The 27,106-nt window shown below is 56.2% G+C and overlaps 1 protein-coding gene and 1 long non-coding RNA gene across 2 annotated transcripts in view; one reads left to right on the forward strand and one right to left on the reverse strand.

Moving 5' to 3' along the window:
• The window catches only part of LOC116665484, a 31,108-nt gene extending 21,617 nt beyond the window's left edge, over positions 1–9,491 (forward strand). The window contains exons 2-3 of the long non-coding RNA XR_004322130.1: positions 3,418–3,592; positions 7,783–9,491. This is a non-coding gene — a long non-coding RNA (uncharacterized LOC116665484). The remainder of the gene's footprint in view (positions 1–3,417; positions 3,593–7,782) is intronic.
• RPS6KA2 (ribosomal protein S6 kinase A2) overlaps positions 1–27,106 on the reverse strand; it is a 318,148-nt gene that overhangs the window by 11,604 nt on the left and 279,438 nt on the right. The window contains 5 exon segments of the mRNA XM_032485337.1: positions 1,277–1,366; positions 9,498–9,623; positions 10,694–10,824; positions 16,164–16,266; positions 25,505–25,569. Of these exon segments, the coding sequence (XP_032341228.1) occupies positions 1,277–1,366; positions 9,498–9,623; positions 10,694–10,824; positions 16,164–16,266; positions 25,505–25,569 (515 nt within the window).

Below are 27,106 nucleotides of genomic sequence, written 5' to 3' on the forward strand. Positions count from 1 at the left end.
GCGCAGGCTGACAGGCAGGCCCTGGCCCAGCAGGTCCAAGCCCCGGGCCCTCTGTGCTGCTCCGGGGACAGGCCCCAGGAGCCCAGCAGGGGAGGAGGCAGGAGGGCTCACTTGCTTTTGTTTCAGAAAAGCCATAGAGAAAGGCAGCTGTAGTCAGACTAGCTTTAGAAATTAAAAGGCAAACAAAACCAAACCAGCTGGGGCTCCGGGTCATGCTACGTGCGCACCACCCAGAGACGGGCTGCCCTAGCCTTGACAAGACTCAGGGTTGGGGGGAACAGAGGCAAAAGCTCCTAAATGCGATGACTTTTTGGCTTACAGGTCAATAATGTTCAGAACAAATCACTAAAATGATCTGCCTGATTCTGAGCTCAATAAAGGATGTAAAGTTAATCTGGGTGTGCTTGTCTCTGAGTTTACAATCAAACGCTCTACTTCTGAGCCTGTGCACGCGTGGCATCACTCACCCCAAACAGAGTCAGAGTGGCCTGAGACACTTAGGGTTTCAAATTAGCTGGTTTCTATTTGTGGATCTTAGCACTCGCATGAAGAAGGGAACAGCAGGAGGACTGGTCCTGAGCTGGGGAGCCGACGTGACCCACGGGGATGCAACGGGGCTGCAGTTCAGGCCGTGGTCCCTTGAGGTCCTGTTTCACGCTCTCCTCAGTGCTGCACTGGCATCTGGAAGGCCCCTTACCCCAGGGACTTACGGGGCCCAAGGGAAATTGAGGTGGCCTCCATGCCTGAAGGTTCTGGGTTCATGATGCTGGGGCCACTCCAGAGTCAGAGGGCAAAGGTGGAGAAGAAGACAGCGCCCCCTCCCCTCCCCGACCACGAGGCCCCGCCCCTAGGCCTGTATGAGATGCTGCGGACTGGCCGCCATGTGCCTGGTTCCTGCTCCCTCCCCCTCCATCAGGGACAAGGACGGGAAGATCAACAGGGAAAGGCAGGGAAGCTGGGAGGGGCTGCGGTCTGGAGTCTCGGGGCTGATCCTCCGCCTCTTCCACTCCACACCCCTCGTGACAGTGAAAGTCAGCACACCTGGGTTAGAACCCACACCGGTCATCCCTCCTCTTTCATCACGCGACTCGTGAGGAGGGGTGCAATCAACCGGAGGTCAGGCCACCCAGCTGTGGGCGACTCCCTCCGAGGGGCACGGGCGCCAGGCTCAGCAGGGGAGCCGCGCCACAAGCTGGCACCAAACCCACGGCAGCTCTGGGTAGCAGCTGAAGAAACACAAAGCACCGGCGGCGTGGCTGCCGCGCAGGACACTTACGTCTTTGAGGGTGATGATGTTCGGGTGCTGGCCGTACCTCAGGAGAATCTCGATCTCTTCCGAGGGGTCCCTTTTACTCTTGTCGATGATCTGGAACAGAGAGCGCGCGACGCTCAGACCCTCCCGGCCTCCTCCCCCCTACAGCTCAAGCCCAACCGAGATGACTCACGACTGCCCGGCGATCCTCTCTTCCCCAATGAGCAGCAGACTGACATTAAAAACAGAGGGTACCAGTCTTCAGACACAAATTTTAAGCTATTACAGGGCTGGATGGAGAAGGATGGGTTTGGGGAGCCTACACGGGCACCACCAAAAACAGAAGGTGCCTTGCAACCTCTCAGCAGGCCCTGGTGGGTGGCCTGCACCCTCGGCTCAATCTAAATGCGGCGTCCAGCTGCTGTGGTCTCCGGCCTCATTTGGTGGCTCCACACCAGCGGCAAAGTGAAACCAAGCACGTGGTTGTCACCGAGAGACGCTGGGCTGACGTGTCTGCACCGGGTTTACACACACCGATGTTTCTTCTGGTTTCCAGCCCCTCCACCTCGCAGCACGTGTAGCCCATGTCTTAGGGGAGCAGATAAAATCCTCTTAGCCCGTGAAAACAGATGGCTTCCAACCACAGGGCGCCAGGGACAAAAACCGACCTGGAAACGGAGTCATCCTGCTTCATGGCTAACGCCTCTGGAGGTGGCTTCTCTGACGCTGCTCCTGCTTTTTTGTGCAGATGGAACTGGATGGGCAGGGGATCCTCTGTTCAGACCCAGTGTCTTGATAGCAACTGCTGTCGGCAAGTGCTGGCTGCTTTAATCCACAAAACGTTTTCTGCGATATATATATATATTTTTTTTTTTGAGAAAGTTAAAACAGAAGGGACACAGGGCAGTGAGGTGTGACGGCCGGTCCGAGCACAGAGCTCAGGTGTGTGGGGGTCGGCAAAGCCTCGGGCGGTTGGAGCACATGGTTTAGGTACGTCTGGGAGGAACTTGGGGCTGTTCTTGGGGCTGCTGCTGTTGGCCTGGCTCCTGGTTCAAGCGTGCCCTGGTCGACCGAGTCCCTTATTTTGAGAACAGTACTGTTTATAGTCTTCCTTATGCAGCAGAACCGAGGGAGGAATTCGCAGTAAAGATGTTCACAAGCAAGGCCCCCCCCTCCCCGTCCTGATGCTCAAATGATAATGACGAACCACAAGGAAGGAGTCAGGAGGAGATGGGGCCAGCCGCCGCCCCTGGGCCGGAGCCTCCCGCGCCGGCAAAGCCGCCTCTCCCGCACTGCCCTCTAGGAAGCTGTGTGTTTCCACAGCCCAGGAGGCAAGTCTGGCCCCAGCGAAGGATGGCAGGCAACACGACTCTCCTTAGCAGATGGAACTGGCAGGTGGGCCCCAGACACATTCTTATTTCTGATTGGTTGAGACTTCGCCACCATCCACACGCTTTTTCCTCTTCATTTTGATCTCTGAGTTTCCTCACCTTCCTCATCGCTCTCCAGCACAGGCTCTCCCCCCGGGACACTGAATCACTCAGGTACTGGAGGTGAACAGAGGCGGGGTGAAGTCACAGGCCTGCAAACCCCTTCCCTAGACAGGCTGTGCCCACCAACTGGTCGGGAGGACCAGCGCCACGTTTGAATCGAGGGTAGTACAGAGCGCAGCCGCCTGTAAAACTTAACAGATGCCTTCTCCTGCACAATTCACTTAAACAAAAAAGCAGAGAAAGAACTCCACGTTTCCCTGCCCAGAAAAAAACAAAAATTTCCATGCCAATCAGTTTTCTTTCTAAAAATAAGCTCCATTCACGTCAGGCATCTGTCTTAATTTCATTGCTTTTCTGGTTGACAAATTACACACACAGGATGAAAACGAGCCCAGAAACGGAAACATGATTGTCAACATTCTGTTGTGCATACAAATCAGGGCTCCTCTGGGGAGAGCCTGCCCGGCCTCAGCCCTGAGCGCATCAGCCGCACTTGACCAGAATCACGCCGTGGGTGGCACAGGCTCCTGCGTGAGGCCAGGGGCCCTGCTTTGCTTTCACCTGGTCCTTTTGCTGTTTTTTAAAATTGAGGGAGAGTCAGTTTACAGGTGTCTGTTTCTGGGGCACAGCGTAATGGCTCAGTCACACACATACACACGTGTTCTTTTTCAGATCCTGTAATAACACAACAATACGCTCCTGGGAAGGACAGGTGGCTGTGCTTCTCTGCAGGAAGATGTGGTCACGCCAGTGATGTACACCCCGCCCCGTCCGAGTCTCCCAGACAGACAAAGGGGAAACGTAAAAGCGAGAATTTGAAGAGGAGTGCGTGTCTGTCTGTTTGAAGGTAAAAACGCCACCAGGAAGAGCTATCGGGACAGAATAGGCCACTTAATTTCAGATTCTTCAGCTGTGTTCCACTGTTTGCTCTGGCTTCTGGCTCTGTGATCAGTACACGCCCTAAACGGCTGGATTGTGAGGTCCCTGAGAACAGGTTTGTTTTTGCCTAGAAGCCAGCACTGTGTCTGCCCTGGAAAAGAATTAATAAAAAAAGCTGTAGAAATGAATGAAAGTGCCTGGTTAGTGAACAGGGGAGTCTCTGCAGAAGGAAATGTGTTCTGCAGCCAAGAGATGCTCAGCGGGGCAGTTGTACAGTCCACTCTGATGATCAAAAGCCAAAGAAAGGGACGAAGTGATTTTAAATTGGAAGAAAAGCTTCTGACTGATTTTTCTCTTTTAAATAACGCTTGTCCTTGACACGACCAGGCGCCGTGATGGGGGTGTGCAGACCAGAAACGAGCTGTGAAACATGTCAGGGGTGATGAGAGCCACAAAGAAGGCTCTGTGGGCAAGGAGGAGGGAGTGACCAGAGAGGACCTCGACCGAGAGCAGAGACTGGGCCCCAGGGCTGGGGAGGAAAGTTCTGGGCACAGGGAAGAGCGTGTCACCCACGTGGGACCGGGCTGGAGGCAGAGGTGAGGAGGGGCTGGAGCAGCACCAGGAACGGGGCTGTGGGGGTTTGGGCAGAGGGATGACGAAAATATGTGCTGCCTAGGTTTAGTTTCGGCTGCAGGCAGAGGTGGGCCTGGGGACCGTTAGGACCCATGGGAACAGAGCAGAGATGGCTGCTGCTTGGACGGGGGCAGTAACTCTAGAGACAGCACGAGTGGCCGGGTTCTGGCCAGAGAGGCCCCTACAGAGCGGGTCAGAGAGCAGGTAAGGAACACAAGGATCGGCCAAGAGGCGGGAAGGACGGAGTGGGCCCCCAAGGCGGCCGCGTCCTCACCCCAGAACCTGTGATATGCTGCCTTATATTCAGAAGGAACTTTGCAGACGGGATTAGGTGCCTTGAGATGTGGGGATCCCTGGGTTACCAGGGGGGCTCAATCTAGTCACAAAGGCAGGAGGGTAAGAGCTAGTAGCCAGAGAGGTGGCGTAGCAGCAAGAATTTGTTGTGAGTCATCAAGGAGGCACCAAGAGCCAAGGAATGTCCGCCGCCTCCCGAAGCTGGAAAAGGCAAGGAAGGGGTCCCTCCTGGTAGAAATAAACAAAGGTCGCCCACGTGGGGACAAGCAGGCGGTGCTGCTGCAGCGAGGGGCTCGGCCACCCTCAGTGACGTCACTAGTGTCACTAGCATCTGGCAGAGTCTGGGCACCGGGGACGAGAGAGCTTCCGGGGGGAAAGGGGGTGCAGAGGCAGTGGAGGCGGGGGTTACGAGAAGTGGGGCTCCTAGGAGGTTGGTGAGGGGAGCACTTGGGGTTCCTCCGGTTGGTCCTGAGCTGGATGCGGGGAGAGACAGTAAGGCATCTGTCGGCCGTAGGTCAGTTCCTGTCCGGTCGGGGTGGATGGTGACAGACCTTCCTGTTCACTTTGCTCACAGACGTCCCTGCAGACAGCAATCTGCCTTCCCGCAGCTCTGACTCACTGGCTTCCGGGGATGTTTCCTGCAGACGGAGGGTGGGGTTGGCTTCCTGGGCACGTGGCTGCCGGCTGGGGGTCAGAGCTCCATCTGCACACTGCGGCCCCACCTGGCCATGCCTGTTGTGCGCCGCTTCCCCTGTCCAGAGCCCTCCTCGCTCAGGGCTCACTAGCAGCGACCGATGAGAAGCTGAGACACAGGCAACTCTGCTGCAATGAATCAGCTCCCGCACGTGTATGTATATATATACGTTCACTCCTGAGTTCCCCAGCCCCACAGCACAGTGCCGGGAGCCCTTCCTTCTACAGACTGGCACTGTCTAAAACATGACCTGATCGTGTTAAGCCACTAAGCCCTAAAACTGAACTAAAAAGGACACCTTCTTATGCAGTGTTTGTAAAGTGTGTATGGAATCTTTCATGAAATAAGAATATTAATTATCTTTTCCTTTCAAACACACCTCTCCCCTCTGACTCCTACTCAGTCACAGCTACCTTCTGCACTTGATATTTAATTCCGCTTTCATCTCACTTTAAACAAAAGGTGCACCGATGCCTTGGCATTGACGCGGTTTTACGTCGTGCTATTTCAAAGTCTATATAGCTTCATCTCCCACCACTGGCCTGGGGGCTGGTTATGAAGAAAAGGGGACTTGGGCTTCACACTAGAGGACAGAGCTGTTTTGTCCCACGGAAACAACTCCGAGTTCCTAGAGAGCAGGGCCCACCGGTTCACGCAGCGGCTGAGAGGCGTCACGGTTCCTCTCATTCAGCTCTCCTAGCCTGAGCGAGGTGGGTGCAGTGGGGGACATCCCCACCTAGTTTAATCGAAGGGAGAGGGTGACCTGGTGGTGTCTGCCATAGGGGGAAGGAGGGACCAAGTCTACAGACCCAGACCCTGAGTGAACCCACCCTTACCGGGTCGCTGTCCCACGTGAGCCCTGCGGTGAAGGTTTGGTTAAGTGCGGGCCAGGACTGCCCTCACTAATTTAGGCTGTGTGCATGAAAACGCAGCTAGGGCAAATGCAAAACCAGCGATCTTGCTGACTGGGAATAAACTCGGGTGGGTTGGTTTAAGTCCAGCCTTAAATGAGTTAACACGATGAGAGTAATTATAGAGCAAAATTAGGTACCTAAGAGACAGAAGTAAACGTATAGCAAACCACAGAGATGTTCCCAAGAGCGTGAGAACTGCCACGCCCCATGCTGAGCTGAGGCTGGCGGGTGAGGGCCGGCCCTGCTGTCCTCTCAGGAAGACCGCACTTGGGGCCCGGCTCCATCCCAGGAAGCGCTGCCCTGCCCCTGCCTGCAGCGTGGGAGGCCCTGCGCTCTTGGTCTGATTACCATCCCGCTACCAAAACAGTAAGAGAGGCTCAACAGACAGGAAACCCCACCTCATCTCCGGGTACCAGCTGCTGGGATTCACGCACCCGAGACCCCCTTTACCCCCACCTCTGGGCTGGGGTCCTCCACCTCGGCACTGATGGTGTTTCAGGTGGGTGATTCTAGGGGGGGTGGCAGTGGGAGGGGCCGTCCTGTGCAGGACACAGGGCGGCACCCTGGCCTTGGGACCCCAGACACCACTAGTGACCCCCGCCCCCGTAGCTGGACGGAGGCCCGGACTCACTGTCTCTCAAAATGAAACAGACATCCTTTTCCATCCAAGAATCTGCACAGCTGGGTTTGCAAACTGGCGGCCCGGAGAGTGGCCGCTGAGTGCTAGCACCAGACCCCAACAGGGCGTCTGCTCAGCTGGCATCACCTCCCAGGCCGAGTGACTGGACGGCACACTGGAGGCTCCACGTGACGTTCAAGAACATCCTTAGCCTTGCTGTCTCTTAGCTCCTCCATCAGGAAGTAGGGTCCTGCTCGTCAACAAGTCGGTAGAGCAGAAAAATGCCAAGACATTTTCCAGATAGGCTCCACCTGGAAAATGCTGGAAAGGGAACAGAATGGGGACCTGCAGTGGGTTAAAGTGGCTTGCCACTCTTTGCCAGGGGGTTCCCATCAGCTGTGTCATCTGTGAAGGACGTCTGCCCTCAGATGGATGAACCGACCATCCGTGAGCAGCTGAATGTGCCCTGAAGCAGCCCTGGGTCCCGGGCGCTCACGTCGCTGGAAAGTCACTGCTCCTTCCTGTGCTTGGTTAATTCAAGTATCTTCCAGACGAAGAATCAGACCGACCAGAGTCTTGGAGAGGATGAGGGAAATCCCCGTGAGGCTCCCCACCACCCCCAACTTGTCCAGGGAACTTCCGGTCTTGTAAAACAGAAACAGGAGACCGGCTCTTCCTTCTACCATCGTCTGCAACCACAGCTCCCGGCTTCACTGCCTGAGAAGCTGGGGCTGAAATTCCCCAGAAATTCCCATCGTGGGGTTTGATCTTTGGGGACCAACTTATGAGCTACTCGTTGACAAAGCTTAATTCAGATGGTGTCCTTTTGTGAGAGCCGGACTTGGGGACTTTCGGGAAAACACACCATTGCCTTTGTCCGTGGGGACTTATTTTCAGAAACCTCCCAGCATTAGGCTGCTCTCCAGAAGGGCATCGGGGTCGCTGAGCTCGGCTAACAATAGAGGCGTTTCTTTGCGCTCACTGGAAGCTTCCATTGTTTGCAGGATCGCTGCTGGTCACCCCACCGCTGCCTAAAGGGGTCCTGCGAGCATCGACCCGCGGAAAGAATGCTGAGAAGCCCACGCACGCTCAGACGCTGGTGAGACACTTTTAAAGTAAAAACGACACTCCCGTGAGGCGGAACGCAGGTCTGCCCTCCACCATCGCTCATCCGGACACAGGAAGCGAACAACCCCCCCCCCCGAGTCCCTCCCTACAAGGACGAGGACAAAGAAAATTCCTCAACGCCCCAAACCCCGAAATACCCCGGCCCACGCGCCCGGGCGCTGGAGGCACCGCTTCCCGGCACGGCCGGGCCCCCGGCTGGCGGGCCTCCGGGGCGCTCCGACGGGCCGCTGGTCCTCGCCCCGTCCCCACGCCATCCCCCAGGGATTCGGAGTTGTGCGGCACTCCCTTCCTTCAGCCGCTCCTGGGTGCGTCCAAGACATGGGGCAGGCGGACACAGAGAATCGGCTGGCGGAACCCCCAAACGGAGCCTTCCTCCAATTTAAACTTCCTTTTTTGTTTGAGGGATTCAAGATTAATTTGTCAGAAAGTCATAAATTCCCAATCCAGATTCAGCCAAGAGGCCTGCGGTTTTTTGTTTTTTGTTTTTTTGGCTGGTGTCTTTTCTGACAGAGCTGAGCATCTCCTCAGGGCAAGAGGCACTGGGCAGACGCCCCAGGGAACACGTGTGACATTCCCGAGAAGCCCTCCGTCTTCACGAGGCGCTGCGAGCTGCGAGCTGCGAGCGCTGCGGGACGAAGCCCGCGCACCGCGGTCGCTGTTCTGAACAGTTCTCGGCGCGCAGGAGGACCGCGGCTGCTGGAACTGCTCTCCTTATGCGGCTGCCTGCTGGCGGCTCCTACCTTCCCCCAGCGTTCTCGGCAGAGCAGGGGCAGTGTTGTGTGCCACAGGGCTGCCCGGGCCGCTCTGGTCGCCACGACGCCACAGGCTGCACCTGGGTCCTCCAGAGCCTCGAGGTCAGCCGAGTGGGGGTGGTGCACAGACTGTTTCTCACTCTCTTGTAGGGAGAACGTACAACTTATGCTATTTACAAAAATTAGATGATGATTTTAGCAGAAAGCTTTAGTTTTAGCCCACATTTTACCAACCAGAAAACTCTAGAAACTGGTATTTTGGATTTCCAGATCACATATTTAATTTAGCCACAATGACGGAAGCCCAAGGCACGTGCAGAGAGCACCAGACTGGGTTGTAGGTCATTGTCGCTGTTCGCCATTCTCGATGGTTGAGGGTAAGCCTACCAGCTCTCTGCCTAAGTTGTTGCAAATACCTGCCAGCTTAATGCTTCTGTTTATTTCTTTGATTTAACTTTTGGTGACTGTCGCTTCCTTTCTCACCCTCTGCTTTCTTCCTTCCCTACCTCCTCCTTCACCAAATGCTACATGCAACCCCCAACTCTAGTTTCCAAAACACTGAGTGCCCAGAGCATTTATTCCAGTGTGTTTCCTGTCCCACGTTACTAAAGGTGGGCAGTGCCCACACATTGGCTAGAACAGACCCTACTCATGATTTGCAAAATAGCTTCTTAATGGGCGACCTAATATCAAAGCAAATGGAGCTCTGCCGTCATCAGAGCTTGGGTAACGGTGGTGGTGAGAGTGATGGAAAGGCCGGGTGTGCCTGCGGGGGCCGGGCGCCGAGCAGCTGCAGACGCGTCTGCCCCGCCCAGCACCACCCCAGGCCCCGCGCTCACCTTCACAGCGTACTCGGCGTCCGTGGCCTTGTGTACACACCGCTTGCACACGGAGTAGGAGCCCACCCCGATGTCCTCCTTGATCTCGTAGCCGTCGGTGAAGTGGATGTTGTTCCCATGTAACTGCTGCAGAGAGAGCAGGCGGAGGGTCAGAGGTCTCTCGTGCAAGGGGACAGCCACAGGTGCATGGGACGCGGGCACAGAGGGACACTCCAGCCTGCGCATGTGGGGACCCTGAGGCCAGGAGGCAGTGGACTCCTCTGACCAAGGTCACAGAGCTGATTAGCCATGGCTCCAGATCTAAACCCCAGCTTCCCCACCTCCCGGGTCAGGACCCTGTTCTTAGACACCACAGGACCCTGTGTCGGCTGACCGGCCGTGTTTCCCCCAAAGAGCCGAGAGTAATAATCTGGAGTGAAAGGACGCCACCCCTGTAGGTGCAGGGTGTCTGGATGTCAGCGTGTGACTGGGAATCCGCCCCTAGGATGCCCCTCACACCCTGCTTCTGCCCGTATACACCACCTGCCTGTGCAGAGTGTAGACAAAGTCACCAATAACGGTGGACAGTGTCACAGCATCCCCAGTGCCGTGTGTTCCCAAGAGGCCTCAGGAGAGCACCATGGAAACCCACCGCCATCCAAGGTGTCCTGACTCGGCTCTTGGAGGAAATGCGGTCATAATTCCTTCTCAGAGTTTCCTCATCCGCTTACGTTTATAAGGTGGGAGGCTCCTCACAGAAACAGCACCTTCAGCCATCTCTGTCTCTGAAGACGACATTTCAGGGCAGGAACTGGTGCCCACAAACCGAGCCTCTCTCTTGGGGTGCTGGCTCAACTCTGCACGGCAGAGATCCCCAAGTGTGGCCCCTGTGGGGGCTCCGGCCACAGACACACCATGGTGACATTCTTCCCAGGAGTCTCCATCTTTAGGGTGAACGTGAAGCCCGGTGCAGACCACCGCGGCTGACACTCAGGGACCCAGGGAGGTGGGGGAGGAGCTTGTGAAGGACGTGCACCCCACCTTGGCCGAGACAGCTCAGCTCACGGGCCACATCAGGGATGAACTCCTCACCCTGAGCTGCTGGTGGGGGAGTGAACGGAATCGGGCTCCACAGAACCACCTGTATGATAGGGGACCACCTGCAGGATGGGGGACCACCTGCATGATGGAAAACCAGTTACACAATGGGGGATTACCTGCACGATGGGGTGAACTGTGGCTTTGTGCGGATCTTGCTGTGAGGGCTCCTGGACCAGGCTGGAGGCCACAAAACTGAATCCTCTGAACAGATGGTGAGCGTTGGCGCTGGGGGGAACGCCAGGCGAGTCTGCAGGCGACAACAGGAGAATCAGCCTTCTGGGAGGAGCTGAGCCACTACGTGGTGTGGTAACCCTGTGTGCGTGTGTGTGAGGTGTGTGTGTGTGTGGTGTGTGTGTGCTGGAGAAGGAGGCAAACAGAGATCAGCCAGGCGGAGCCACGTTGAGCCACACTTTATTCTGGGTGGGGCCAGTGACTTGATACACGGCAAAAATACCTAGAACAAAACTTCAGGACCATCACTGATCAAAATTCACTGGATATTCTCAGCGCAGCCCTCTGCCCTGTCCACTCCAGAATGAGCCCAGCCCGCAGGGTGACCTGTCCCTCAGGGGCCGGGCCCCAGGCACTCGGAGCACATGTGCAGCGCAGAGGGTGCTCCGCTCTCCGGGGACACACTGGGAAAGTGGGCAGGACTGTGACAGGAGCAATGTCCTCTAATCATGACTCCTCTAAGCTCTGTCATTTTGCTCAAAAGTTTGAGGCTCTAAGCCTGGTCCCATTTCAAGTTTATCGTTAAGTAAAACAAAAGGATAAAAGACTGGCGGGGAGAGAGTGTCTGTACCACACGTAACAGACTAGGGGCCAGGCTCTATGTCAGGCAAGAGCTCCCAGAGATCACCAGGAAAACAGGAAAAAGCCCAGAAGAAAAGTGCGGGAAGGATGCGGAAGGACTCTGGCTGCTCCCCTGCCTGAGAAGGACACCCAGTCTCTCTTACAGGCACGTCCACACTTAACCCAGTTAACACTGCCTGGGAGACCAGCAAAACTGCAAGCAATCAGTCACATGCGGGTTTGGCGAGGGCTGGACGTGACAGCGGTGGGAGCAGAAGCCGGCGCAGCCTTGGAGGGCTGGCGTGGAGGACCCACCAAAATGAGGAACTCACGTGTCTTTGGGAGAGCAACTACTTCCACCAGTTTATCCCACAGAAGTACTTTCAAAGGTGCTTTGAAATGAATGTACGAAATGTTTCTCTGAGCAATATTTGTAACAGCAAAAAAATTGAAAAAACAAAACTAAACTGGAGACAACCTGACTGTTCACCATCAAGGAAGTCGCAGGCAAGACCCCTAAGATGCACCTGAGTCAGGGTGCCTGGTTACAGGGTGCAGGTGACGCTGTAAGGCCACAGCAACCAGGTGTGGGAACTGACACGCAAGGGTATTCCCAGTAGTTTGTCAAGTCAAAAAAGAGGAAACAAGCATGTGCTTGGAAAGCACGAGATCCTGGGTTCAGTCCCCAGCACCTCCATTAAAATAGATACATAAACCTAATTATCTTCCCCCTCCAAAACAAACAAAAACTGTCAAAAGAAGAGAAAACAAGCTGTACAGCATACAAAAAAGTTACAATAAAGTAGTAATATATGACAACAAACAGCAAAAATTCTACAAGTTACATCATAAATTTATCCATCTATGATAATACATAACGTATGTAATACGCATTTAGAGTTCTCTCACAAGGCGCCTATGTAAAGGTGAAACCCATGTGAGACAGCACGCCCTGGCAGCGGCCCTGGGGGGGGGGGGGGCGCAGGACTGGGTCTTCGCTTTTCTACTTTCTACCTTTTGACTTCCTTCCGATACTTAATTTTGAGGTGGAAACGATATGCTGGCTCATGGGGGAGTGGGCGGGGGTGGCTGGGAGGGGCGAGCCGCTGCAGAGAATGAGGGCTTTTACCCCCCAGTGTTTTACTTTGGGGGAAAGGGGGTCGGGGTGCTCCTTCCACACCCAGGAGCTAAACCACGAGCGGAGTGCTCCGTGCTCTCTCCCCGCAGATGCCCGGCTGACCCGCATCCCACACGGCCCTTCCAAGGCGACCTCGCAAGGTGCCAGGCTGGGGGCTTCGTGTGCTCGGCAACCTTCAGCATCCTGGACCACGAGGGAGCGGTACTCAAGTCACTGCCCCCAACCTGACACCTCCCAGGGGCTGCACAGTCTCCCTCCCGCCCACCCAGAGTTAATGCGACCAGGGCTGACTGCGCTTGGAAGTAAGCTGCCAACGTGCTAGAGAAGCTTTAATTAAAAGACAGAAGGCTCAGCGGAGCAGCTTTTAGAACGTGGAAACGCTGCGCCAGGAGACAGCGGGGGCCGCAAACGCGCAGCAAAGAGCCGGGCCGCGCGGTGCAGGCGCACCACGCGCTGCGGGCTGCGCCCCCGGGCTGGCGCCGCGCTCCGCCTTTCTTCTCCCCGCAGAGAACTCAGGCTTTGAGGGCTGCCTGCTCTTCAGAGTCCCCGGGGCACCTCGCCCTGCACTAGGTCTGCACCGAGCGAGGGGTACAGCAGACGTCAGCCCCAGAGGTGCAGGTTCTAGGTTGAAGACCGTGGGTGCATCCCCGGGATTCGCGGGAGCCGCGCACAGGCTAGAGGCCGGGCGGAGAGGAGGCTGGTTTGCCGCGCCTCGGGGTGCGCGCGCGGGGGAGGGTGCAGTCCGGTTAGCGTGAACCGATTCACTTTTCCCTGGGCACGGGAGGTCTGTAGCGCAAACAAGCAATGCCTTTATTTATTTATTTTTTATTTTTTAGTGGCGGTACTGGGGAATGAAAGCAATAACTTTTAACCAACAAGGAGGCATGAAGCCCAGGGCCGTGCCCCCCGCTGTCCGGGCTGCCTCTCCTGGCAGGGATGCAGGAGGGGTCTGCTGAGGTTCACAGGACCTTCCAGAGAGGTTAACACATCCTGCAGTCAGTCCGTGTGTCTAGATGGTGACCAACTGAGAGGTGGCATCAACAGCATTTAACAGGCTTTATAATCCTCTGGGGACACGGACTTGTAGCTCAGCACCAAAAGAAAGATAAGACATGAGCTGGAATGAAAGGAAATTTAAAGCTGAGGACAATCAACCTTTGTTGATTCTACAAGTGATTTCTGATTTGAGCAACATGATTGCTGGGTTTTGAAACCTGAGACTGGCATCTCCCACTGGTCATCCTGCTCTGATGGGCAGCTCATGTGTCATCAGGGAATACCAACCAGCTTTAGCATTGACTTAAGTTAAAAAAGAGATTTTAAGGTCACTAGAAAAAATTCCGACTGTGTGGCCAAGTCTAACAGGATGTTTCAGAGTCACATAACATGTCTGTGCACCCAGCTCACGTGCTTAGAAAATGCCGTCTTATAAAATACATAAATATAGGGTGAATGATTTTTTCTGTGCCTTAGCACTTCAATTACTACCTCCTCAAAGGCAAACTGTGTCATGCAATAAGTTAACTTTAAGTACCATTGATTGTAGAATTCTAAATAGCAAGGAATTTAAAAAGCCATTTCTGGATAGCATTAAAATGCATTGTGTCTAATTACATTTTCCTGAGGCTAATAATAAAATCAAATTGAATTCTCTGTGCACAAAAGGTTTATGGGGTGCTTAAAAAAGCCGGCTAATCACACAGGCTGGTTAGGTCGGAATTTAAATTCTTCACGGATAATACAAAAAGCATGCCTGGGTGAATAATTTAGAGTTGACTATGTTAGCATTTTCTTGCCAGGCAGCACAAATACAGTCTTTATTTCCAGGATTTTAACCCAGAGTTCCAAATGACGGAGACCCTCTGTAAAACACTGCACATTTCATTAAGGAGCTGGAGGCGTGTGAGCCTGGCCACAGGCAGTGCTCCTCGGTGGGGTGAGTCGTTTCTGCGTTCAGGTAAACCACAGGAGGAGGAGGAGCCTGACCTGCTCAGGTGAGCTGTGGGCACAGCCAGGATGGAATCTGCAAACCCTGCATCTTTCCAACCTCTGAAGCTAAAAAGTGATCTGATTCTGTGAATTGGGTTGATTTTGTCAACAGTAAGGACTGACTGCTGCGAACGAGAACGCTGGAAGTTGAGAACTGGGTGGACCATCCACCGTCCCTGTGAGAAGGAACAGACCCGGGTTTCCTGCCCCTCCTCGGAGGCCTCATGAAACCTCGCGGCAGTGATTACGCAGAGCTGTGACAGCGGTCATCACTCATGCTTTGTCACTGAGGACAGTCTTGGCTTTATCAGGGGGCTGCAGGTGGACCCGAAAGACATGAGTGAGAGGCTGGGTCACGACTCCCTAATTGATCGCACGGTGAGTCCGCCTCCCTCCTGTTCCCGGAGGCCCCGCTGTGTGGCTTGGGGCTGCCCCAGGCCCACTAGAAGGCGCAGCCAACTCTGCGTGCACGTGGCTCACTCCCCTGGTGCACCCAGCTGGGGCATGGGAGACAGGTCCTCCCCGACAGCCCAGGCCCAGAGGGAGCCAAGTGGATTCTCTGTTCCAGCTTTCTCCACTTGATATTTTGTATGTGACCATCTCTTTGTTTCATGATTATCTTCGTTAAATCATAGAAAATTTCAGATTCAACAACAGTGAGAAAAGCATGGTAACCCTCCATGTACACATCATGCGGAATTTTCTTTTAAACAAAACCACCATACCTTGACTGTTATGAACCCAACTGTGTCCCACAAAACTCACATGTTCAAGCCCAACGTGACTGTATTTGGAGAGAGGTAATTAAAGTTAAATGAGGTCACGAGGGTGGGGTCCTGATCCAAAAGGACTGCTGTCTTTATAAGAAGAGGAAGAGACACCAGGGACCTCTCTCTCCTTCTCTTCAAGCACAGAGTGAGGCCACGAGAGGACCTGTGAGAAGGCGGCTGTCTGCAAGCCGGGAGGCAAGCCCTCCCAGAACCCAAGCCGAAGTGGCCCCGGTCTGGCGCTTTGTTTCAGCGACCTGAGCAGGCTGGGACAGTGCCCGCTTCCAAAAAACAGCATTAATTCATTCCTATCACAAAATGACAACCTTCAAAGGGAGCTGACCAGTTCTGACTGGATTTGGTAGACCTTAGGAGTCATTTAAGACATCATGGAAGCTAAATTCACAAGTCCATCTGCTCTGCTGAGCTCCAGTAACTGCTGCGACTTTTCAAACAGGTGTTTTTTTTTTTTTTTTTTGCATTAATCAGCTCTATAGTTCTTACATTTATAGACTTAACTTCCCATAGAATTTTTCTAATCAAATGAGAGATTGTCTTGGTCTCCAGGTTTTCTCGAGCTTGCTGGTGTGTGTCCTTCTGATAGACGTGGTCACTGAACTGGCAACTTGGGCCATGAGGTAGCAGGAGGTGAGGGGTCCACAGAGCGCCTGGGAGAGCTGCAAACTGGGGGTTAGCTGGGGCTTGGCTGAGAATTGGGTCTATCACGTAAGCTTTTAGAGCAGAGAAGCAAGAAAATCACACAGAACTGAGGACGACTTTCCAGGACAGCACCCTTGAACATGGGACTCTCTGGTTCCCAATGCCTGTCCCTACCTGGCCGGGTTGGAAAACCCCCCTCGGGAAGAACCACAGGCCGGCTCCAGTCCCCGCCGCACACACCTGTGGGCGTCCTCGCCGTGAACTCGGGGTCGAAGTGGAAGGTGTCCTCCGGCCTGCCCACTGCCGGCTTGAAGGGCGGTTTGATCTCCTTCCTGTACAGCTTCTGTGGGGAGAGCGAGACAGGGCGCTGAGGGGCTGGCGGGCGGGAACGTGGGTAGGGACAATGTGCGTGCCACTTGCCGCCCAGGTGTCACCAGTGTCCTTCCTAGAGCTCTGGCGTGTTTAGGAACATATATACAACGTGATACATATTGTATATGACATAGAATATGGCCACATACTCCATAAAGACATACAAAGCCATGGTTCAAGGGATAATAAGGGTTTGGGGACATCTGTGTATTCATCATTTTAGGGCAATGGTTTTCAACCTTTTTGGGGGAGTGCAATTGTTTTCTTCAACTGAAGTCTGCCAGGGCAGCCACGCCTGGCCCCCGCCCCACCCCGGGGAGCAGCAGCAGGAACCCTGCAGCTTGGCACCATCCTCCCCACCCCAGCCACCTTGGAGCCGGTGCCTGGGACCCTGCGACTCCATGGGGACCCAGAATTGATCTGGGTCCTCCCTCACCCACAGCCCAGAGTCTGTGCGGGTCCCTGGGGCACCCACTCTGGTTGTCACCAGACCCCCTGCTCAAGTCGCGTGACGGAGTCATGCTTCTGTGCCGCTTTACACGTTTGTGCGCTTTTAACAGGCCCATCGGAGCTCCTGTCAGAAAGCCGCTCATACCTGGGGTTTGGATTAATTTGGCTGGTCCTGCCTTCGACAAGATGCAGAGGCCACTCCCTCATGCCAGCTGTTTCAAGCCTCTGAGGCTCAGAAGGGCTCATTCTCTTGGGACAATTCCATTTAGGGAACAACACCGGGCTGGGTCGTGAGGTGGATGGTGCTGAGGTGTGGGTGGGAGGAAGGAGGCAGGGGCAGCCCAGAGCCTGCGATGCCAGTCAGGAGGTGGGCATCAGGAGAGACAGGGCCCAGGGGGTGTCTGCCCAGGTGGATTTGGGAACCAGGAGGGCTGGGTTCAGTCAGGTTGCCCTGCAAACAAGTAGGGGGTGATGTCAACCACGGCGGGGTGGGGGGGGGTGGCTGTGCACTTGGCAGTGACACCCCAGGGCTTGGAAACCAGGAGGGTCTGGCTGAAACCAGTCAGCACGGGTTTCCCCAGTCCTGCCTGATCAGGGGGCTCCCCAGGCGCTGGCTGGAAATGCCAAGCCCAGATCCTTTCTCGGAGCTCCTGCTTCACCAGTTCTGGAATCGGGGACACCGCGGTCGGGTGAGTCTGGGAAACAGGCACAGTGATTTGTTGAAATCTGCTCTCAATCTCCCATCAACGTGGAAAAGCAGATTTTACCACCCGATTTTGCAGACAAGGAGGCTGAGGCTAAAATTAGGTAAATCGTCCAGGGTCAAAAGAGACGAAGGGGCAGATGGGAGGAGGGCCTGCGTCTCCAGACTCCTCCTGTCACAGATAGCCGTGAGTGGGGGTCAAGTGCCCGGGACGCACTGACCCGGGGCTGCTGCGCTCCCACTGGGGTTCGGAGCGGCAGCTGTGCGTGCACACGCGGGAGCTGGGGGTGCACCTGGGAACCATCAGAGGCGAAGAGAGGAGTTAATTCAGCCTCGAATTACTTGGTCGCTTCCTGCCCTGGGTGAACAGATTTCATCAGGGGTGAGTGACTCTGCCAGCCCTCTCCAGAAATAGAAAGATGCTGCTTTCCGCGCTGACGCACGGGTAGGGGAGGAATAAACCTCCCTGATGCACGCACTTGTCACAGGAAACCTAATCAGCACGCGCGAGCTCTGTGCCCTCATTAAAATGCTGGCTGTTCCTGAGACGTGTCCGCCCAGCCTGCCCTGCGGGGGTCACCCATCCTCCTCCTCCTCCCAGAGACTCCCCTTCGGCGATATTTGAGCTGGTTATTACATAAATATGCGTCCTGATCAAGCAGAAGTCACAACCTCCCCCCCTGCCTGCCCCTGTCCTCCTCCACTGCCCAGAGGGGGAGGCAGGGCGAGAGGGCGGGAGGCAGGACCCGCCCCCACAGCCAGGACTCCTGCTTTTACTATGAGGGGGAATTTACTTGCACAGGAAATTTCTGCTAAAACACGCACACACCTGGTTGCTGGAGGCCGGGGGCTGGAGACGGTGAACAGCGAAGTGGGTGGCAAGGTACAGAACCGCTGTCATAAAATCAGTAAGTCCTACAGCGTGGCGACCGGCTAGTGAGACTGCATGGCGTGTCTGAGAGCTGTGTGAGAGCAGCCCCTGAAAGCTCTCGTCACAAGAGAAAACCTTTCATAGCTCTGTGCGGAGGTGGATTTTAACGAGCCTTATCGTGGAGTCACTTTACAGCACATGCAAGTAGCAAAGCATGACGTTGTCCACCGGAAATGGACACAATTACATCTCAACACACACACAGCGGACACACAGAGAGCTGGCTGTCACTTCATCCAAATGGGAGATGTTTTGTCTCTGGGGCTGAAGGGCATCCATTTTGGTTCCTCTCCTCACCCCAACGCCCAGGCTGACTCTCCCCTCCACCCAACGGGGACCACGGGGACACCCAGGAGCAGGAGCGAGGGCCAGGCAGCCTACACCTGCCTCCAGCTTCACAGCAGCAGGTAGAAGAATCCCCTTACACCAGTGCTTCTCCGCCAGGGGCGGCTCTGCCTGTACGAGACATCTGGCAGCTCCTGGGGACATGCGGGTTGTCACACTTGTGTGGCGTCCAGTGGGCAGAGGCCAGGGCTGCAGCTCACCGTCCTGCCAGGCCCAGGACGCCCCTGCAGCCCTGCTTCATCAACAGTATAACTTACACCAGCTTTACTAGAAGCAGGGCAGGGATGCTGAGGTGCCTTCGTGTCCCTGTGGAAACCCGCCCGGCTCTGCCTGTCATCTGCCTCCGCCTTCCATCCCATAGAGGAAGAAACAGACCTTCCAGAATTCTAACTAACCTGGAAAGCACAAGTTCACCTCCAACTGGGTTGACTCCCCGGCCATGTTCCTCACCCATCTTCCACGTGCCTTTCCTGAGGACAGGGAGGTGGTCCTGGCCCCTTGGGAGGAGACGCAGCTCCCCACTTCCACGTCCTTATCCTTAAGGAGAAGAGTTCATCGGAAGCAGACTGTCCCCTGCAGTGAGCTGCTGCGGACTTCATCTAGGTAGAGAGCACCGCCTCCTTTGAATGGAAGTCTCCAGTGATGAGTCAGGGAGTGACAGAGGACGTGGTGCCCGGGGTTCTCCACCCAGGACGGTGCACGTGGGGCTTGGTCACACTTGCCCCTGGTCTGCCCGGTGCAGAGTCCCAGTTGCGGACGCCCACCAAGCTGGTCCCAGAAGCCAGCGGCCCCCTCTGCAGGGTGCACAGCCTCTGGCTTTAGGCGGCAGCTTGTGCACACACCTGCGTTTTCTCGCGCTTCCCCACCACCTCCGAGAGCCCACGCGTCAGCTCGGGGGAGCCGGAGCGACCCCAGGACCCTGTGAGAAAGCTCCCAAGGCTTTCAGGAGGGCAACAGGAAGTGCCCTCGAGGACCCCTCTGCCCCCATGACGCCGGTCCCTGCAGAGCTCACGCCTGCGACGTAACCTGCCCACGGGCAGCCCCGGAACAACACTCGCTCTGTCTCCCGAGGCTGCGGCTGCCTCGTCCTGGTTTCAAGCGGGCAGCAGAGCCGTGAAGGCCACCTGGGGCGTTTGGTCACCCTGCCCTTGGGATTCCCTCTTCTGTTGGCTGCAATCTTCAAGGCCTGTTGATGCCTTCCTGTCACTGGATAAACATTTTGGAAAGTGCTAGTATGTGTTATTATTACACACGGTCCTTTCTTCCCCTGTGTCCAAACCTAGGACTGGGCCCGAGGTTTTAGGGAAGAAGGGGCCTTGTTCCCCATCCTGCAGTGTGCACTGCCACACACGGGGTCAAATGCAGCGCCAAAGGGCACAGGTGTGTCGCGGAGGGCCTTGGGCCTGGCAGCGTGCATCGTAGCTCTGGCCCAGACCCCCTCTCCGAGCCTCTGGAACAATTCATCCCACACTGGTGGAAAGACAGTGGGGTCTCGTGATCAGATCTACCCGGCATCACTCTAAATGACGGCGTTTGTCCCAGGATCTTAGGATGACATTGGCTGCAGCAACGTGGGGACAGATCCCCCCTCACACACGGACAGGCTGGGAAGCTCTGAGCAGGTGCATTTGAATTCTATTTCTACCTAAAAGCCCTTCAGGTGATGAGGGAAGGAGAGAGGGAGTAAAATAAAAGTAGGACCGGATCATGGAGAGGAAACTGATTCCAGTTTGGGGTCACAGACCTAACATCTGTTTTCTGCAGGCACTTTGGCTCCTGGCATTTCAAAATTAACATGCTCCAATTAGGCAGAGGGCACAGTGAGAGCTGATTCCTGAAATAGCAATGCAGAGATGCTGCAGAGCAAGACACGGAGCGCTGACAGGATGGAAGGAGGAACAGGAAGAATGCAAATGATCCCAGCGTGCCACGGGCAGGTCTGCTGGGTCTGGTCCGTGCAGAGCAGACCGCTCCCTCCCCAGGTGGCCCTGCTGTCGGTGGTGCCAACACAAGTTCTCTGGATGGACAAACCCCCGAGCCAAAGGCGATTAGTCTCTGAGCAGAGACACCTGTCGGCTCCCAGAAAGGGTGAGCTCTCCTGGTGTATCTGACATGGGAACAGATGGACAGACAGCTGCCCGAGCAGACACGGGCAGCGTGAGACACGGAGCAGCAGCCGACGGCTCCCGGGAACCCAACCCCTGGGGTCCCACCTCTGCATGTGAACCCCACCGCGGGCCAGAGCTGCCGCTCTGCTCCTGCTGGTCCACGCAGCCTCAGTCTCCCCCAGGAATCCCTCCCACCTCCCAGGTGACAACAGATGACGTGCCTGCAAGGGCTTCCGGACGTAAGAACCACACAAGCGTAAGCTCCCCGCACTTGTGAAAGTCACTGCAGGCACGAGGCACAGTCACAGTGAGGGTCTGGCCTCGGAACCCGGATTCCCATGAGCAGGCCTGGCTGCCCCGACTGTTTCCCTCGGCCCGGCTCCTGGGGCCCGGGGTGGTTCACTGTTACGAAGCTTATCTTGGGTTTGTGCTGATTTTGTGTCCTCAACACTGCTCCCGCCGCGGGGGAAATGTAAGCGCAGCTCACTCTCCCATCACTGTCGACAGACGCTTTCAGCCTGTAGTTCACTTGTCACTTTTCATTTATCCAGTCGGCGGGAAGGGAGCGAGCTTTCGGGGAGCATGCCTCCCGGGAAGCTGCTAAGTGCTAGGCTCCGACCCCCCGCGTGTAGCGCCCACGGCCTCGCTCTGCCCCAGCAGGGAGCCCACAGCCCCGGGGATAAGTGCTGGGTGATAGGTGTTTACTTTAAAAAGAACTCAAGAGCTTCTGCTGGCAGTTTTGGGGTCACAGAAGAAAGCAGAGATGAAGTAACAGCCTCATGTCTTCCAGGCTGAGTCCTGGGGCCGGCTCTGGGGTAGATCATCATTCTGAGCGTTTGCCTGGCAGTGGGCACATTTGCAAATGACTCCACTGTGGTTTTCTAAGCGTCCAAAAATAGCGTGAGCACATCCAGACAAACCCACGGTTCAGGAACATCACCCGCCGGAGACCGCACACCCCTTTCTGAAGCCGGGGCCGGCCGCCTGTCGGGGTGCACGAGTGGGCCCGAGGTTGCACAGGACGCACCAGCTCCCACGTGGCTGAGCGGCTCATGCCGGGCGTGGACGGGACCAGCGGAGACGGGGGACTGCTCAGTGCCCCTGGGAAGGGCCTGAGCGGCGGGCCTGAGGCTGCAGTCCCGAGAGGTCTCTGCTGGGACTCCCTCCTCTCCTCCCCGGCCCCTCAGCTTGTCCATTCTCCTCAGTCTCTGCAGCATCACCCTCCTCTGACGGGACACCCCACCGCACACCTCTTCTGTGGCCGGACCACGGCACTCCTGCACAAAGTCACCCCCGGGCGTGGAGCAGCTTGAGGACAGCTGTCTTTCAGTCGTCATGTCCGGGACACCGTGTTCACTTTGACGTGGGTGAGCGCCAAGGAGTCATTAAATAAATCAGTTTGTACAGTGGTGTGTGTCAGAGCTCCTCCCCCACTCACTCCCCGCCGCATTCAGAGCGAGGGAGGCAAGAGAGCCTTCTGCTCCTCTGTCCCCGCCTCCGGTCTCCCTTCGGCGAGTGTGGAAAGGACAGTAGGAAAGCCTGTCTGGGTGAGTCAGAAGGGCGTCTCTCAAAAACCAAACCAGCGAACATTAAATGAAATGCTAAAAGCAACAAAACGAACTTCCCACCCTTAATTCCAGTCCGATTGCTTTGACATAATGCAGAAATGCCACCTTCTTGGCCCAGAAATCCAGGGACTTTGCCCTGACCACACAGCCAGGGACCCACTCTGCACCAGAGCTGCCCTGACTGGCCGGCACCGCGGCCTGGCTCCTGTGACCGGGGAGAGGCTGGCTTCTGCTCAGAGCTCACTCACAATCGGGTTTTCTGGAACCCATGTCCACCCAGCCTGCAGTGTTCCAGGCCGCCATGCTGTCAAGATTCCTGACTTGCTCTCCCCCCCCCACCGCTCCCCCCACGACAAGCCCCGTCCTCGCCGGCACCTGTCCTAGGTGAGGGACCCGTCTCCGCGGCTCCTGCCCGCAGCCTCTCTCAGGATCCCCTCCCGTGCTGGTCCTGTCCCAGCAAGGCCCCGTCCTGGCAGAGCCGCTCCCCGTTCCCCAGGGCCCTGCTGGTTCCCTCTGTGCTGGGAGGGCTGGCCCGGAGACCCGGGGGGAGGGAGCAGAGCAGAGCCCCCCACATGGCCGCCGTTGGCCAGGAGAGCCTCACACAGCCCTGCCCTTCACGCCCGTCTGGGCGCTCGGTCCATCACTCACGCCCTCATCTGCTCACTCACCTGGGACTTTACAGGAGCCTCCCCCCGTCCAGGCCCCGTCCCAGGGACACATCTCTAAGCAACTGGACAGACTCCTGACCTCCTGAAGCTTTCGCTCCAGCAGCCAGAGACAGGAAATAACAATCAGCATCATAAGTCAGCACATCACGTGGTGCTCAGGATGGGGACAGAGGACACGGGACACGGAGAGAGGCCAGGGCCGCAGGGGCACTGGGTGCGGAGCTGCCATTGTGGGGGGCTAGCAGGACCATCTGAGGTCTCAGTGAGAGGAGGGCATTTAAGAGAAGACTTGAGGGCGGGAGGGTGTAGCTCAGGGGTGGGGTGTGTGGTTAGCGCACACGAGGTCCTGGGTTCAACCCCCAGCCCCTCCATTAAAATAAATAAACAAATAAGCCTAATTACCTACCCCCACCAAAACAAACAAACAAACAGGAAGACTTGGGCAGTGCAGAGGGAGCCACGGAGCACCCAGAGAGGCAGACTCCAGACAGCCTGGCTGGGAGGTGCACGGAGAGGCAGGGGTGGGGCGTGCAGGGCAGGGGGCTCGGCTCCCCTGCCTCCTCCCTGGCCTTTCCACCCGCTGCCCATTTTCCTCCATGGGGGTGGCATCCTCCATGTGACCCCAGGCACACTCCTTTGTTGATTGTCTCTTTCTCCCAACCAGATGATAAGCGCCCGACCTCGAGCCGCCTGTCACGTCCACTGCTCCGTCCCCATGCCCTGGGAGGGCCTGGGGCTCAGCGAGTAACAGCTGAGGGCGAGGGAGCCGCCCTGAGCGCCTGTGGGTGGGGGCGGGGCCGTCACACCAGCAGAGTCCAGGCCTTCCTCCACTCCTACCTCTGAAACGGAGTCTAACTTAGTGAAAGTTCTATGATCAGAACTCAAACTAGGCTTTAAAAGTCCCCACACTCTCCCAGTTTGATGCTTCCTGGGGTTCAAGTAGAAAGCGGAGCAGTGCTGGGGGGGAGCGAGGCTGGAAGCTTGGTGAACTGCTGGTTTTATTCTGCATTTGTGTTAAAGTGTCCCCAGAGGGAAGGTCTGGGGCAGGGGTGGGGCCGTCCACCCACCAGAGCCCGGGTGCCCCAGCCCCCAGGGAGGGGCTGGCAAACGTGGACACCGCCCTCTGTAGTATAAAGGACACTTCCATTTTGTAAACATCCTGTTGAAACCCTCCAAGCTTAATTTGTTGGCTCAGGAAGAGAACACCCCAGATGTAACAGCCTTTGTGCCCACCTAACGGGTGGTTCTGCAGGGCTTGATGTCAGAGGAGGCCCGCCTTCCTCCGGACAAGGAGCAGCCCCAGCCTTCGGGCCGCGCGTCCTGGGGCCCCATGGTCGGCCGGAGTGTCCGGAGCTGCCCGCGCTGCCCCCTCCCCTCAGAGCCGGCACCAGAGGTTGGGGAGAAGGGAGATTTGGGAACTTCTGAGCCAGCGTCCAGCTGCATCCTGGCGGGCAGCTGGGGGAACTGGACGTGGGGTCCTCCCGGGGGGTAGCTGCAGTCCAGCTCCGACACCCTGGTGCTGTGATTCACATGACCCCGGCCAGACTGCCCAGGCCCCTGAGCTCTTCCCGTCAGGCCCGCCTTCTGGACATGCGAGCTCCTCCCTGCACTGCCCAGTCCTCTCGGGAATCCTACATCAGCTTAACCCCCACCCCGCCTCCGTATGGGATCACGCTGGACATCTGACCGTGGTCTGACCATCCTGCCCGCCTCAGCGAGAATCCTGGTGGGTTGGTTTAGCCGAAACCCTCTCGCCCTGGTGTTTTCTTGGTCATTTTCCATCTGCCCCCCGCCTGCCTCGCCCCCTTGCCTGCTGTCTTCAGATCGGAGCCTCCTCTCTCAACCCCACAGTGGCCCCCACCCCATCGTGATGGCCCCTGAATGGAGTCCTCGTCCATCTATAACAAGTGTCACAGAACGCTTTGTCTTTTGCGGTCTGGATACCATTTTTCTGTAACAACTTCTACGGCAGTGTTACTTGTGCTGGCATGATCCTGATCAGAGCCAGACCCAGTACAGACCCTGGGCTGCCCACAGGCCCCAAACCAGGCGCTCTGTTCAGCCTCTTGCTGGGCCCAGGGAGGCCTCTGCTCCATCCTCAGGGAGCTGGGAGTGGCTGTGGCTGCAGGCTGCTGGTCTCTAACGGCAAAGTGTGCACAGGATTTCAGGCTGAGAGCCGCAGGGTAGGGGCTGGTGGGACCTGCCTGTGCCTGGGAAGTGCCTGCGTAATCAGAACCCCTGAGGATTGCCTGCCCCTTCCTGGGTGCTGGGGCACCTGGGCTCTGGTGGGTGGATGGCCCCACCCCCGCCCCAGGTCTTCCCTCTGGGAACATTTTAACAGAAATGCCCCTCCGGTGACAGGTCTACATTCACCTCTGGTTTGCACCAAGCCGCTGCCGTGTCCCCCCCCACCTCCCTGTGGTCCCTGCGACTTACGTTCCAGTCTATGGTGATGAAGAAAGGGTGTCGCTTGATCTCCTCCACGCCGTCGATGCCAGCACCTGTTGGGACCAGGGCAGAGACAGCGTCAGAGAATGTTCCTGGTGGGCAAAGGCCGGTGCTCTCGCCGAGGGGCTCTGGCTCCGCAGGGAGAGGGGCTGGGGCAGCTGCGGGGCCGGTCCTGCGGCTCTCCAGTGGGAAGGAGCCCACAGCTGCCACCGCTCCTGCCTGCCACCCCCCACCACCGGCCTCGCAGCCCTAAGGGGCCAGCAGTCAGCCCTGCAGGGCGCGAGGTGGGAGAGAAGGGTCTTTATTCTGAGGACCTGTGATCTTATGATATAGTAAGAAATAAATATTTTGACCTTTCAAACTCCTGGCCAGAGCTCCTGAATGTCTACATGGTAAGAGTGACAGAGTATCTTGTCATGTTTGGCTTCTGTCACCGGCTCCTGAAGCAGCTCCAGGAGTGAGAGACGCGACTTCTGTTATTCATAATAAGCTCCTTTCCAGCACAGATCAATTAGATAAATTCCTGAATTTACCTTAATGTGGTGACTTGTGGAAGGCCCTGAAGATGGGAACCAACCTCGCATGAAGGTTGGAGCTCTCACCCACCTCTGATCCCGGTGGGGGTGGTGGGAGAGGGGCTGGAGTGTGGGTCCAATCACCAACGGCCGAGGATGTAACCAGTCACACGCACATGATGGGACCTCCAAGGACACCTGCACCACCGGGCTAGGGGAGCTTCGGGCTGGTGGACACCTGGGAGGGTGGGCCACCCTCAGCCCCAGAGGGACAGAAGCGGCTGCACCCGGGACCCTTCTGGACCTCGCACCCCCTCCTCTGGCTGTTCAATCTTTGGAAATATCCTTTGTAATAAATCGGTAATAGAAAGTCACTAAAGAGCTTTCCTGAGTTCTGTGATCTGATCCAGCAAATTATCAAACCCGAGGAGGGGGTTTGGGGAACCCCAGATTCGCAGCTGGTCTGCACCAAGGACTCGGGACTGGCGTCTGGGGAGGGGGGTCTGGTGGGAGTGACCCTGATAGCACGGGGTCTGCGATAACTGTGTGGTCAATGCTGGAAATGAACGGAATTCTAGGACACCCACACTTATTCTCTGTAATATGAGCGTTTAAGGGCTTCCATTCCCATCACTTGTGGAGATCTTCCTGAGCGTCCTTCTCTGAAGCCCCATCTCAGATTTCTACGCTTTGGCTGGGGGGTAATTCTGCATCCAACAGGAACTATCTTCTGTCTGTGCAGGGGAGCTCGGAGCACCTCTGTAAAACACAGGGCTGTTTACACTTTTTAAAGGTTTTTTAAAAAATTAATTTTATTTTTAGGGTTTTTTTGGGGGGGGTAGTTAGCTTTATTTATTTACTTTGTTGTTGGAGGTGCTGGGGTGACCCCAGGGCCTTGTGCATGCTGAGCACGCACTCCAGCACTGAGCTGCACCTCCCGCCGTGGCCGGCACACTTTTAAAGCCCAGTCTGTAACTATCCAGGATTTGAACTCTAAGTCTGTTTTTCTTTTTTAAACTTCTTAATCACTTATAGATTATCTACATATTCTTTTTACAGTTTTAAAGTATTTCCT

This window comes from Camelus ferus, chromosome 8 (genome assembly GCF_009834535.1).
Source record: "Camelus ferus isolate YT-003-E chromosome 8, BCGSAC_Cfer_1.0, whole genome shotgun sequence".
Classification (NCBI taxonomy): Eukaryota; Metazoa; Chordata; class Mammalia; order Artiodactyla; family Camelidae; genus Camelus; species Camelus ferus.